At 49.7% G+C, this 13299-nt stretch overlaps 2 protein-coding genes across 5 annotated transcripts in view; both read left to right on the top strand.

The window, feature by feature from the left end:
• Nucleotides 1-9893, top strand: part of STIM1 (stromal interaction molecule 1) — a 200748-nt gene extending 190855 nt beyond the window's left edge. For 2 of the 4 annotated variants that reach the window (XM_043905812.1, XM_043905815.1), the window contains 3 exons: nucleotides 211-446; nucleotides 3533-3905; nucleotides 7972-9893. In XM_043905812.1, coding sequence (XP_043761747.1) covers nucleotides 211-446; nucleotides 3533-3905; nucleotides 7972-8488 — 1126 coding nt within the window. In that variant the 3' untranslated portion in view covers nucleotides 8489-9893. Of the gene's footprint in view, nucleotides 1-210; nucleotides 447-1631; nucleotides 1725-3532; nucleotides 3906-7971 lie in introns of all 4 variants that reach the window. The other 2 variants (XM_043905813.1, XM_043905814.1) reach the window with 2 other exon arrangements.
• A 2050-nt stretch (nucleotides 9894-11943) lies between these two features.
• RRM1 (ribonucleotide reductase catalytic subunit M1) overlaps nucleotides 11944-13299 on the top strand; it is a 38792-nt gene continuing 37436 nt past the window's right edge. Inside the window, exon 1 of the mRNA XM_043905807.1 lies at nucleotides 11944-12244. Within this exon, the coding sequence (XP_043761742.1) occupies nucleotides 12226-12244 (19 nt within the window). The 5' untranslated portion in view covers nucleotides 11944-12225. The remainder of the gene's footprint in view (nucleotides 12245-13299) is intronic.

Below are 13299 nucleotides of genomic sequence, written 5' to 3'. Positions count from 1 at the left end.
GTACAGCTCTGGTCTCCTGCCTCAGCCCTTAACTACCTCCCACACTGCTCTTAAGTCTATGATTTAAGTGTGCTTCTTACATACACATACCGCCCCACCGCCCCCCTCCTCCGACCCTGCCCCTGCAACTTGTTCCTCTGAGAAGATGACTCCTTTCTCCTGGGGCTTAGGCCCAGCCCATGCCTTCCATTTTCTTTCTTCTCTCCTCAGGCAAGCTCTGAGCGAGGTGACAGCAGCACTGAGGGAGCGTCTGCACCGCTGGCAACAGATTGAGATCCTCTGTGGCTTCCAGATTGTCAATAACCCTGGCATCCATTCCCTGGTGGCTGCCCTCAACATAGACCCCAGCTGGATGGGTAGTACGCGCCCCAACCCTGCCCACTTCATCATGACCGACGACGTGGATGACATGGATGAGGAGATTGTGTCACCCTTGTCCATGCAGTGTAGGTGACCTCTTGGATAGGGATGAGGGAAGGGGGCTTTGATGTGCAGATTGAGAAGTCTGCCGGTCTCTGCCGTGCTTAAGCCAAATATGGGGCAGAAGCCAAGATGGTTTAACTCATTACCTTAGTTCATAAAGCACAACCTGCATCAAGGTATTCCTTTACAGTTGTCCTGTTAGTGGTTTTCCCTTGCTATATGCTCCATCTGCCCTATGGGTCTATTGTGTTAAGTGTGTCTCCCTCACTCTTTGTGTTTTTTTAATCCTTTTATTCTCCTTCCCTCCCTTCCGTTCCTATCTACCTTTATAAAAATAATCTCCTTTAGTGATTCATAACATAAAAATGGCATTCATTTTGACTGTTGCTTTTACTTGTTTTAATTTTATATTCCTTATTTTTAATTGCTAAGTAGATAAACGATGTTTCTTTCTGTTTTTTCACCTGAGGTCCCCAGAAGCAATAGTCCCTTATGGTGATAAAGCCCCAAATCCTCCAAGCCAGAAAGACATTCTTGTCCAGGAGGGATCTCCTGCATAAGCATGTCGGGCTTTCCACCTGAACTTGGCCATCCCCGCCCCCCCACCTCTGTCCTGGGTCTTCCCTTTCCCCGTTCTTCTTACGAGTGGTGAGAGCTGAGTAGAGCAGAGTCGAGGGAGACAGCACTCTGGGAATTCTTCAGTGAAGGAAGGGACACACCCCCTACTGACCCGCTGAATTTTTCTCTGGATCAGAGTCTCTTTTAGATAAACAGAATAGACTTTTATGGAAAAGCTCTTGTCCTGGGCCCATATCCCATGCGTGCAGGGGGGATGGCAGAAAGCTGGGCTGGGTTAGGGGCTCACTTTGAGATAGCCAGATCTTTAATCGGGCTGGATTAATCAGGCTGGATGTTTTTGTAAGTTTCTCCAGCCATAGTTTGCCTCTGGCCAAGCCTCTTCTTTCTGTGGACTGATGCCTTGCAAGGCTTTCATCAAAGGCCCAACAAGGTTAAGGTCACTAGCAGGTAGAACTTGATTTTGACGTATTACTCTAAAGACTCCTGTGTTCTCCGGGTTGGGAGGGACCTTCATGAGCCCTGAGTCACTCCCTCCTTGCCCCCGGCCCTTCCCTTACCCCACGGGGGCAGGGTGAAGCCCTCGGTGAATCCGATTCTCTTCTCCTTTTGGCCTGGTTGTTGGACCCTAGATGCTGCCTGGCTGATGGGGCGTAGGTTCAGTGACCGCTCTCTCTGCTCAGCATCCGCCGGCTCAGACGATCAGTCCCTCTGGAAATACCCGGGTTTGAGGAGCCCCTTTGGGGCTTTTGTTTTTCCGACTTTGGGGACTAAACCAGCACTCCCACCCCACGGGCCCCTTGTCCTGCCTGCATCACTCCCATGCCTGTTCCCTCTGTTCCCTCACTGCAGTCCCTACTAACTTCAGGGAAGGGTTCGGGGGTGAGGAGAATCAGCCTGCTCAGCTGAGGCCTGGAGAGGGAACAGCCGTGGTGATGGAAGGCTTCGGCTTCTCCTTTCAGCCCACCTCCACTGATGTCCCAGTGGCCCTTCATCTGGCTGGGCTGAGATGGAAAGAAGGAACGAGAGAGCCTCCTCCTCCTTTCTCTTTCTCTGCTTCCCCTGCTGTCTCTCTTTCTCCATCCCTGTTTCACGTTTCCTCTTCCCCTTAAGCTGCCCTTTCATGTCTTGAAAGCCACCAGCCATTTAGAGGCCCTACCTCGCTAGCTCTCCATCACCGTGGAACTGTGCTGTCTTCCTGGTGGCCCTTCCAGGCTTCTGCCATCTGTGTAACTTGGCCCTTTCTCCCATCTTTAGGGAGAAGGCAGAGAGGCCAATCTATCAGGGCAGAGGAGGAAAAAACAAAGGTGTGAATTCCATTTTCAACTGGAGCTGGCAGTGAGCCCAAGAGGGATGCTCTAGCATGTCTCTAAGTTACCTGGTACCCATATACCCCTTCTCTGGGCATGGTGGCCACCATCTTCTAAGAGCCTGATTTGCAGCATTGATCCAAGAGCTGGTTCTTTGTTGTGTAAATGCTTATTAGAGGAAGTTTGGAAAGTAAAAAGAGTAAATATGGGCTTTAAAAGGCACCTGTAGTTCCCACCATATTTGAGCAGTCTTTTGTTTGTGAATTTTTAAGTAATTTTTTATGTAGTCAAGATAATGATAACCACTGTCATTTACTGAGTGCCATGAACTGTGTCAGGTACTTTAAAAATATTATCTTGAAGCCTCACAACATCTCTGCAGGATTTTATAAATTAGGAATTAAAATAGGGAAGTAAGTTACTCAAAGTCACAGCTAGAAAAAAATAGAAAGACCTGGTTTCAAACTCTTGTCTTTTGTATTCTATTGCTCAAGGTATTCCTTGTACATGAAAATCTCTATCCTTTTGTTTCCCCTGAGCATTTTAATAGGCCTTTTTCTGTGTTTTAAAAGTCTTCTCAAGCAGCACTTTTTTTTGGTTGCACTGCAAGTCTTACGGGATCTTAGTTTCCCAGGGGTTGAAGCTGAGTCCTGGCAGTGAAAGTGTCAAGTCCTAACCACTGGACCACCAGGGAATTCTCATAAGTAGCATTTTTAATAGCTGTATAACCTTCCAGTAACTGGATGTGTTATCATTTTCCTGTTGTTCCACCTTTATTTTTGCTTTCATATGATTATGAATAAAGGTATGATGAACATATTTATGTATAAATCCTTTTCTGAATTGTGAATATTTCCCAACTTTGGCTTTCTAAAAAGGCTGGTTCTTTGTGCCCTCCCGGACCTTGTCCCAAACCCCTGTCCTACCCCATCCTGCCTGTGTCCTCCCACTAACTGCCTTACCATCTCCCTTCTTAGCAATGTTGGCCCTAGGTCTTCTTCCATTGGAATTGCCATTGAAATTGACCTGGGCACCTCATTTTCAACTGGCCCCTCCTTTAGGATCCCTGGTGGGAGGTTCTTGGGAGGAGGTGCCCCATTCTCCAGACTGGGGACCGAAGGCCCAGAGTGGTCTCCAGCAAGCATCTCTCCACAGGCAAACTTGCTTCCCGGCCAGCCCAGAGCAGGTGGCCCTTCCTCACACTCTCTTCTCTCTCCTTGCAGCTCCCAGCCTGCAGACCAGTGTCCGGCAGCGCCTGACGGAGCCGCAGCATGGCCTGGGGTCTCAGAGGTTGGTAGAGGGCGAGGCTGGCCACTTCTTGACAAGCCGGGTCTCTCTGCGGCGAATGCGCAGCCTTTCATCTGGACAGTCTTTCAGTTCTGAAGGCCTCGGGACCAGCGCTCCACCTGCCTCTGCTTCTTCTTCCTGCTCCTCTGCCACCACCACTACCACCACCACCACCTCCATCACCACCGTCCATGTCCACCCTGTCTATTACCACCACAGCACTTCCTATTTCCTCCAGATGGAGCCCTACCCTGACCCACCCCCTTCTGACAGCACCGCTGTGATGCCTTGGCACTCAGAGAGCTTGGGGTATCAGCTGTCTCTCTTCTCTCCCCTTCTTCCCGTCCGTGCCTCTCTGCTGCCTTTACCTTGGCCTTTGCCTGCTGGCTGCTGCTTGGTGGGCTGTGGGGGCTGTGCAATGGGGTACCTTCTCCTTGTCCTGTCTTTTCCCAGCCTGGGACCCCTCCTTGAGGTCAGCCTAATGCCCTACACCTTTCTTTCCTTCTCTCCTTGGGGTTTGCTGACTCTAAAATGAGTAACAGACCCCCTCCCTCACGGTCCTATAGCACTTTGGCCTAAACTTTCACATCCGTTATCTCAGTGGAGTCCTCACTTCTTTATCCCCTCAGCAAACATTTATGGATACCTACTCTCTGCCAGACTGCTGGGCATGGGGATTCATAGATGATAAGATACAATCTCAGCCATCAAGAATTATGGTCTGGTCTGGGAGAGGTACATAAATGATTCTGGAACAGTTGATAAGTGCTATGGGGGTGTTGAAGAGGGAATGACTAACAGTGTGAACCTGGGTGGAACGCTTCACAAAAGAGATGACATTTGTGCCAACAACCTGTGTGCAGGAAAAGGAGACTGGGTATTCTAGGCAGAGGGAACACATATATAGGCTTGGAAGTTCATGAGAATCTGATCTATGTGTGGTTAGAACATTGGCTATATGTTGATGGGACAGAGTAGCAAAGGAGGCTAGAATGATGCAGGGCTCTGAAAGGCTAGGAGCTTTGGCTATTACCCTTTAAGAGACAGAGAACTTCCAAGGGGCTTTTAGAAGGAAGTGAATTGGTCATATTTGCATTTTAGAAATAAAATTTTATAGCCTGTATAAAGGAAAGAATGGGGATACTAGAGGAACTTGGAAGTCACTGTAGTAGGCCACCAGGGGAGGTAATGAGGGTTGGGGGTAAAAACAAGAGTATTAATTTGGTAACTGACACTGAGGGGTGGAGGAGAAGGAGGCATCTAGGATGATGCCCAGGTTTCTAGCTTGGGTGACAGGAAAATGTAGTACCTTTCGTAAAATTACTCTTCAGAAGGGAGGAGGAAACAGATTTAAGGATTTTGGACAAGCTAGGTTTATGTCAGGCAGGCATGAAAACACTCCTGTTCAGAGAAGGAGTTAAGATTGTGCAGGTTAAGTAATTTTCCCCAGGTCCCAAAGCTAATGAGGAGCAGAACACAGACTAGGACTTGGCTTTCCATTCCAGGATGCTGTTAGTTATGTTTGGGCTTCCACAAGGTCTCAGTAAGTGAACTGTGTGAGGACTGATGACAGGCTTTCTCCCACAGCTTCAGGGACTTGCCCTGCTCACACCTCAAGGTGACAGGTTATGGTAAGAGATAGTAGCCTTGACCCTGCCTGAACAAGCTTAGAGGACCCTCAGAAAGACCTTCAGAAAGCACCTCTCATCTCTGAAGTTGTGACCACGGTTTAGTCCTGGCCTCTGAACTGCAGCTTACCCTGTTGCTTCCTTTTGGTTCTGCGTCACTCTGGATACCAGTCTTTCTAGCTCTGCCCCTCGGACTCTGGATGGTTATCCTTGAAGTCTGTTCCTTTCTCTTTCACAAAAGGACAGCCTTTCCTAGTGTTATCACTCAGCAGAGTTGCTCATTTTCATCCTCATCCTCATTTTCATCAAGAAGCCTAGGCAGGGAGACTGCCCTTCCCAGTACAGATGGACAGGATCAAAGTGGTTTGGGGGAACTAGAGGACGCTGTGAATCTCATGCTCAAAGGCCCAAAGTGGGCGGGGGGAAGGGGAGGAGTACCTGCGTCCGCCTGGCCTGTTCACTACTGAATTTTCTTTCGCACCATGCATCAGAGGATCATCTCTAAAGGCAAACAGGCTCTCTAGTAAGGTTAGTAGCTTGGGACGGGAGCCCAAGGCAGCCCAGCATTTGGGGAGGGACACCCCTGCCCTGAATTGTCTCAGAGATTCAGGGAGGGAAAGTGAGCTTGCTCAGTGGGCCCTTTCCCTCACATGTCCACCCAGGCTTCCTCCTAGGTTCTTTTCTTGCTTTGGAAGCCTCAGCTTTTGTTGATGATGGAGGCATGGAGGGCTGGGAATCATGACCAAATGGGGCAGTAGGCCAGGAGGAGTGAGTCTGAGTGGACCCCAACCTCTTGACCTCTCTTCCTTCCTTGGCACTGAAAAGGCAGTCTCCTAGAATCCTCACCTCCTCAGTCTAGAAGGCCCCTTGTCCCAGTGTGACTGCTCCCTAGAATTTCCTTGGCTCCTTGCTCAGCGGTTGATATGTGTGTGGAAAAGGCAGGGTGTGGAGAGGATCATCTTTGGACTTAGAGAAACAAAGACATATTTAGACAGAAGAGAGGGCACCATCAGAAATATGAAAGCAAGTGGGAGACACTTGGTAAAATACTAGAGTAGGTGGCTGGAACAGTGTTTGGAATGGAAGTTGGAGCTGAGATTGTTCTCTGCTGTTCCATGTCTCCAGGAAGGTACTGGCCCACAGAGTGGCTGCTTGGTTAATTGTTTCCTACTGAGAATTAAACTATAATAACTATTAGCCAGCCTCCTGCTTCTGCCTGTTTTTGGAGCCTGGTCCCCTCCCTAATTTTTTACCCTCAGCCTTCTCCTGTCTAGGTCCTGCTGTGCTGTCCTCTCCCCTCCCACTTATGACCCTTTCCCTTTAGTTTTCTGACATGGATATTTAAACATTTCCCTTAGCCCTCTCCTCTGCCTCTGCCATGGGGTCTAGGGCCTCTGGGAAAGTGGAAGGATTAAAGGATTGGCAGGGGACTCCTGTATCTACCTTTTTGTCTGTAAGGCAGGAGGGGTGGCATCCAGAATTAGTTCATGGTCTTCTTAGGAATAGCCAGCCCTTTACAGGGTCTCATCTATGCTGGACCACCTCTGTGTGCATGTCCAGTGTGCAGTGCCATGTCCCCATAGCTCAGCCTTGCAAAGAAGCCTCTTGTGAGTGGCCCATGGAAGGGTCTTCCTGCTTGACTGGCCTCATCATCTTCATTCCCACAATTCTTTCTACATTTTCAAGTGCTTTGCCAACATACTTAGGCCTCTAAACAGTCTTGCAAAATAACTGAATTGATGTTATCTTCATTTGGCCAAAATTGAGGACCAGCAAGGTCATATGACTTGTCCAAGGTCACACAGCAAGTCTTAGGCAGAGATGGAAATTGAAATAGACCTTAGGACTTCCAGTGGGCAGCTCTTCTGAACCACTGCTCCTTAAAGGCCAACATCCTGTCTTTCTGCACCTCCATACATTCTCCCTGTCAGCAGAGCTCTGAAAAAGACCCCAGTCTTCCTACTGCCAGCCAACTTTGAACTCCAAAACACTTCTCTGTGATCTTTGAATCCTGAGAGAAGGTTGGAAGAGGCAGCATCTTGGCCTTTCAGGGGGGTGAAGGATTGTTTGCAAGGCTGTTCTAGTCTTTTTCTCCCCAGTCCGGGTCAGGCCCACTGACTGCATGTTTCCCTGTTCCTCGGGGCCTGGCCCAGACTGGATGTGTCCCCGGGTGGGACAGGAGTTATGTATGTTAGCTTAGGGTTGAGTCCTGAGAAGTCTAACCAGCTCTGGAAGCAGAGATTTTGCTGAGGAGGATGCCTGTAGCACTGAAGCCTATGGCTGCATCGGTTTAAGGCCTGGCTATTCATCAGGGGTGGGAGCCAGACCTTAGAAAGCCCTTAGCCAGAGAGTTAATGGTATAATGACGTTTGTTTTTGCTTCTTATCTCTTCTCTCCATCACTTTTCCCTCTTTTCTTTCCCTTGGTCCTCTGTATTTCTACCTGCTTCTCCTTTTGCTCCCCATGTCCCCCCCTGCCCCATATTACTCTTTTCTCCTTATCTCTTCTCCAATCTATCCTATTCCCTATTCCTGCCTCCTCTCTGTGCGTGTCAACTTGCCTCTGTTTCCCATTCTTCCCTCTTTCCCACCTGCTGGTCACCCTATTTTCTCTCTCCTGCCCCTCTCTCCATCCCCATTTTCCTACCCTGCTCTTGTCTTCTTACATGGTCCCTCTCTCCTCTTCAAATTCCCCCCTGCCCCCCACCCTCTGTGTGTCTCTTTCTTCCTCTCTGACCTGTCTTGCAGGGATTTGACCCATTCCGATTCGGAGTCCTCCCTCCACATGAGTGACCGCCAGCGTCTGGCCCCCAAGCCTCCTCAGATGATCCGTGCTGCAGATGAGGCTCTCAGTGCCATGACCTCCAACGGCAGCCACCGGCTGATTGAGGGGGCCCACCCCGGCTCTCTGGTGGACAAACTGCCTGACAGCCCTGCCCTGGCCAAGAAAGCACTGCTGGCGCTGAACCACGGGCTGGACAAGGCCCACAGCCTGATGGAGCTGAGTTCCCCGGCCCTACCTAGTGGTTCTCCACATTTGGATTCTTCCCGTTCTCACAGCCCAAGTCCCCCAGACCCAGACACGCCATCTCCAGCTGGGGACAGCCGAGCCCTCCAGGCTAGCCGAAATACACGTATCCCCCACCTGGCTGGCAAGAAGGCTGCGGCTGAGGAGGATAATGGCTCCATTGGCGAGGAGACAGACTCCAGCCCAGGCCGGAAGAAGTTTCCCCTCAAAATCTTTAAGAAGCCTCTTAAGAAATAGGCAGGATGGGCATGGCAGTGGTGGGACAACTTGTCCTTCCCTGGTCTTCTGCTTCCCCTCCCCTCCCTTCCAAGATACCTGGCTCCCAGCACAGGGCCTGGGAGGGGCTGGCTCCGGGGGCTGGGCACTGTACATACCTGCCCCCCACGTCCTTGGGTCCCTCAGCATTATTTATTAACTGACCACCATGGCCTGCCTCCTTCCCAACCATGGGCTGCTGCTGCACTCCCTCTCCACTTCAGTGCATGTCTTAGTTGCTGTCCCCTCAGCTCCCAGCTCCACCTCTGGGGTTCAGCTTCTGTGTCTCTGCTGTCCCAGTTTTGAGATTTGGTTTCTTGTTACTCTCTATCTCCTGCTTTCAGGCTTCTCCCTCCCACCACTCCCCACCTTCCCCTAGCAGCTAGCAGGGGAGAAAGGGGGAGTAACTTCTGACACCTGTGCCTCAGATCTCTTCCACCCTCTGCACCCCCCCCCCACACTGACGATGGTTCTCTTTGCCCCAGACTGGGGCCTAGGACCTAATATTTGAGGTTTGTTCTCTGGAAGTATGGTGGGCCAGAGGTAACCTCGGGTTGGAGCTTACTAGGACTCCAGGGGTCCATGGGGGAGTAAAACCAGTTCCCAGAGAGCAAGTCACTAGGGTTTTGAAGAGAGGCTAGGCTCAGGGATAGACTGGAAGCAGCTTCTAGTCTGAGGATGAGTAGGAGCCAGAGATGTGGGCTACAAGGCAGTCACCTTTTCTCTCTTCTCTCACCCACACCTGCTTCTCTCTTATCCCCACTGCCCCACACTGCAGGAGGGTTTGTCTGTAAGAGATGCTGCCCAAATGCTCCCCAAGCATCATTACTCCTAAGGCTCAGGACAGTCGGCTCCCCAACCATAGGAGCCTCAGCTATGATAGAGGGCTCTAATGGGGCCCCGAAGCTGTTGGGCAGAGTGTTGTCACATTTGAACCAAAAGACGTTTTAAAATTGAAAAATGAAATCTCCTGAATTTCCCAAGTGCCTGCACCACATACTCCCCCTGTCAGACCCGTGTTCATGTTACTGCATAACCTGGGCCAGAGGCTCAAGGACACAGCCGGTTTAGGGACAGGGTGGCTGAGGAAGCTGGTGTAGGTCAAGGTGGCTGTGTGACCGCTTCCCCCTCACCCTTCCCACCCTCTAGACAACTCTCTCCCTTACCTGTTTTTGCTATGGCTGTAAAGGTATTTTCCCTCTGCCCCACTCCCTGCCATCTTTACTCTGGGATCCTATTTTGGGCCTGGGGTGGGGGCACCTGGGGCTGGTCTTAGGAGGTTCTAGGCTGCAGACTGCCTTGTACCCCCTGGACAGCCTCACATGGGTTTTTCTGTGTTATTTCATAAGGCTCTCTGAAGTCCAATAAAGCATGTAGGAGATTTTAACCTCTGCTGGCTTTGACTCTCATTGTGTTCCCTGTGCTCTGTGGCATAGCAGATAGGATGAAGGGACGTTTCTCTTCTGCCAAGGGAAAATGAAACTCTAATACCTTACCCAAAACTCTCTGGTGGGGTTACCAGATGAAATACAGGATACTCAGTTACATGTGAATATTAGACAAATAACTTTAAAAATATAATTATGTCCTATGAAATGTTGGGGATAAATTTTTATTAGCTTAACCTGGCAACCCTACCTCTAGGCTATTTGATCCTATCATATAGCTTCACTGATCACCTATGACTTTTAGAATTATAGGCATATCTCATTTTATTGCACTTTGCAAGTATTGCACTTTTTACAAATTGAAGATTTGTGGCAAGGGAGTCTTATTTTTTTCCTAACAGCATTTACTCACTTCCTGTTTCTGTGTCACATTTGGTAATTCTTGCAGTAGTTCAAACCTTCCACCTGCAAAAATATTACCACTGCTGATGGCTTAGATGGTGGTTAATGTTTTTTAGCAGAAATGTATTTTTTTTATTAAACTGTGCACTTTTTTTAGACAATGCTATTGCACACATAAAAGACTACAGTATAGTGTAAACATAACTTTTATATGCACTGGGAAACCAAAAATTTTGTGACTTGCTTTAGCATGATATTTGCTATATTGCAGTGGTCTGGAACTGAAACCATTTGGTGTCATTTCAGGGGGCTCTTTAGAACTCCTGGTGCTTTATGTCTCAGTGCAGAAAGAACTCAGCAAGAGGCAAAGTGATATATAAGAGGTGATTTATTAGAATAGGATGCTTGTGAGGCTTACAAGCTGGTGAGGGGGGTGCCATGCCCCAATAATTTACTGGGCTACAGTTATAATCAAAGGAAAAGCGGGGAGGAGAAGAACTTCTTTGTCTTTCTTGAGTAGACATCATTAGCTCCTCCTCCAAGTTGAGCAGGGGAGTGTTTTCCAACACAGTCAAGCTAGGTCCATAATTTTTTTTTTTTTTTAATGTGTGCAGAGAGCATGTCCTACGGATCATTAACTTACTGAGCTCATGGGGCAGGATGTGGGGCTCATGCCATCATTGTTTTATTGTTTGGGGACATGTCTCATGCTTGTGTTGCATGGTTTTGTTGCTAAGCAAGTCTGCTTTCTTGAGTAATCATTAACTTATAGGGGTCTCCCATAATTATTCTACTTACAATCCCCTAGTGGGATTAACTAATGACCTATTTTGTCCCTTTACTCTGTCCCTATGAGAACCAAATCACCAGTATCTTTGAGGTATTGCTATGCCTCACGGGAACCTTGGGATCACCTTGATGGCAATAAGGAACCAATGAAAGGTTTTACAGTGGAGAATGCCACATGAGATTTCATAAAAATTAGTCTGCCTAGCCCAAAGCTGAAGGTTCTACATCAGACATGTGTGTCATGTCTCACCTATGCTTACTCCCCACGTTTGGTCACCAAGTCCTGTCCATTCTACCTCTCCAAGGCCTTACTGCTGACCCTATCTCTGCCACCACCCACTTGATAATTCTAAAAGCAAACGGATCATAGCCTTGCCCACTCAAACTCTGCGAACGCTTGCTCCCATTTCTATCAGGATAAAATTCAAAGGCTCTTCCTTGGCAGAGCAAGTCTCTCTCCCAACCGGACTCAGGCCCACCTAAGAAGGGTCTGGAGCTCCCAGCCTCCGTCTACGTATCTCTGGCTAGAGCCCACCTCAGACGGCAGTTTTGGGTTATCATAATATAACAACCATCAAGACAAGAAAAAGTTGATGGTTAGAGTTTTGCTATTTCCAATGCAGTAAAACCTTCTCGACCCCTGCGGGAACTGCCGGCAAGAAGGGCGGGGCAAGACCGGGCCGGGCAAGACCTGGAGGGCTGGGCCCCGGATTCCGCTGTGCCCACATCCAACATGGCGGCGGGATGTATGCGTTCCCGCCAGGCACGTTCACTCCCAACGGTGCCGTAGGAGAGGCGCCATTTCCCCGGTCCTGCCCACACTCAACATGGCGGTTGTGGGGCCAGGCCGATTCTGCTACGCTAGCCCTGCTCACCGGCCGCGGCGCTGGCTGCGTCGCGTGACGTCACTCGAGCTTGGTCGCGCTGCTTTTGCGTCGCGGCTGGCGGGAGCGGGAAGGGGATTCGGATTGCCTTCCTCTGCTCTGTGGAGGAAAGTGCTCTCTGGTCCTAATTCCAGGCCCTGCACCCGAGCAAACCTTCAAGCCTGACCCTCCGTGCTTGGCCACCTTCTCGATCGCACCGGAGCCTCAGAGCTGCAGTCTCGTGTCGCATCTTTTACAGCCTCAGTTACTAGCTGCGATGCATGTGATCAAGCGAGGTGAGAGGCCGGGGAGGGGGCGGCGGGTGAGGGACGCGGGCTGCCGCGCCCAGCAGTTAGCCGCGCCCGCCCGCCTCTGCCGCTTCCCGCGCTACCGGCAGCGGTTTCCCGCCCTGTCAGCTGCTTGGCCTCCTGCCCTTTGGTCAGTCTGACCCAATTCCCCTCCGAGCGTTAATCTGCACCGCTCGACTCTGTCATCCAGCCGCTTTTCTAAAGAGTAGTAACACCTTTCCCTTAGTGAGTTGTAACTGTGTGCGCCCAGCACTTTGCAGGCGGCACTTTATTCCTCTCCGCGAGCCCCTGAGGTAGGGGTTATTAGCTGCGTTTCGCGCAGAGAGAGGCTTCGGGACTGCACGGTCACCCAGTTAGATGCTGGTGATGCCGGACTTCGAACCCGTAGCCAACAACAGTTCTATTGTTGTTGGTCACAACAATAAAAAAAGCTTGGTCACCTGTCCTAGCCTAGGCCCGGGAGAAGCTAGGTAATCAGGGGCTCTGCATTCTACACGGGCACCTACCAGCTTCCTGATCTCTTTTTGTGGGGTGAAAAAGTCAGTCTCAGACACAGACATCTCCACAGAGTTGTCGCTGCGTGTTTCCGTTGTTGGGAAGAGTAGTCCCAGAGGAGTTTGGGATCGGGACTAGTTGGCTTTACCTTTGATAGGAAGAGATAGGGAATTAGAGTAGGGTGGCCGAGACATCTTCTGACAGGGTGGGGACCGGGAAGAGCCTTGTGTTCTTCCTCGACACATCTTCCGTTAGACTTGCTGAGGACTTCCTTTGTGTCAGTCCTTTGCTTGATTCTGTGAAATTAATGTTAAGAGGAGACAGACTTGCCTCAGGAAGAAAAAAGTTTATAATCAGGTTGGAAAAACAAGAGCAAAGCATACCTTTAACAGAGAACCATATGGGACAGATAGGAACAAGTTTTGAGTCTATTGAATATGCCTCTGTTACAGCATTAAAGTTATTTAAAAATTGTAGGCACTTAGTAAATACTGGTTGACTGACTGTTTTGTTGACTAGGTTGTGAGTGTTTCAAAGATGGGGACTCT

Source organism: Cervus elaphus, chromosome 1 (assembly GCF_910594005.1).
Source record: "Cervus elaphus chromosome 1, mCerEla1.1, whole genome shotgun sequence".
Classification (NCBI taxonomy): Eukaryota; Metazoa; Chordata; class Mammalia; order Artiodactyla; family Cervidae; genus Cervus; species Cervus elaphus.
Note: the sequence above shows the minus strand (reverse complement) of the source record. Positions and strands in the feature narration are given on the sequence as shown.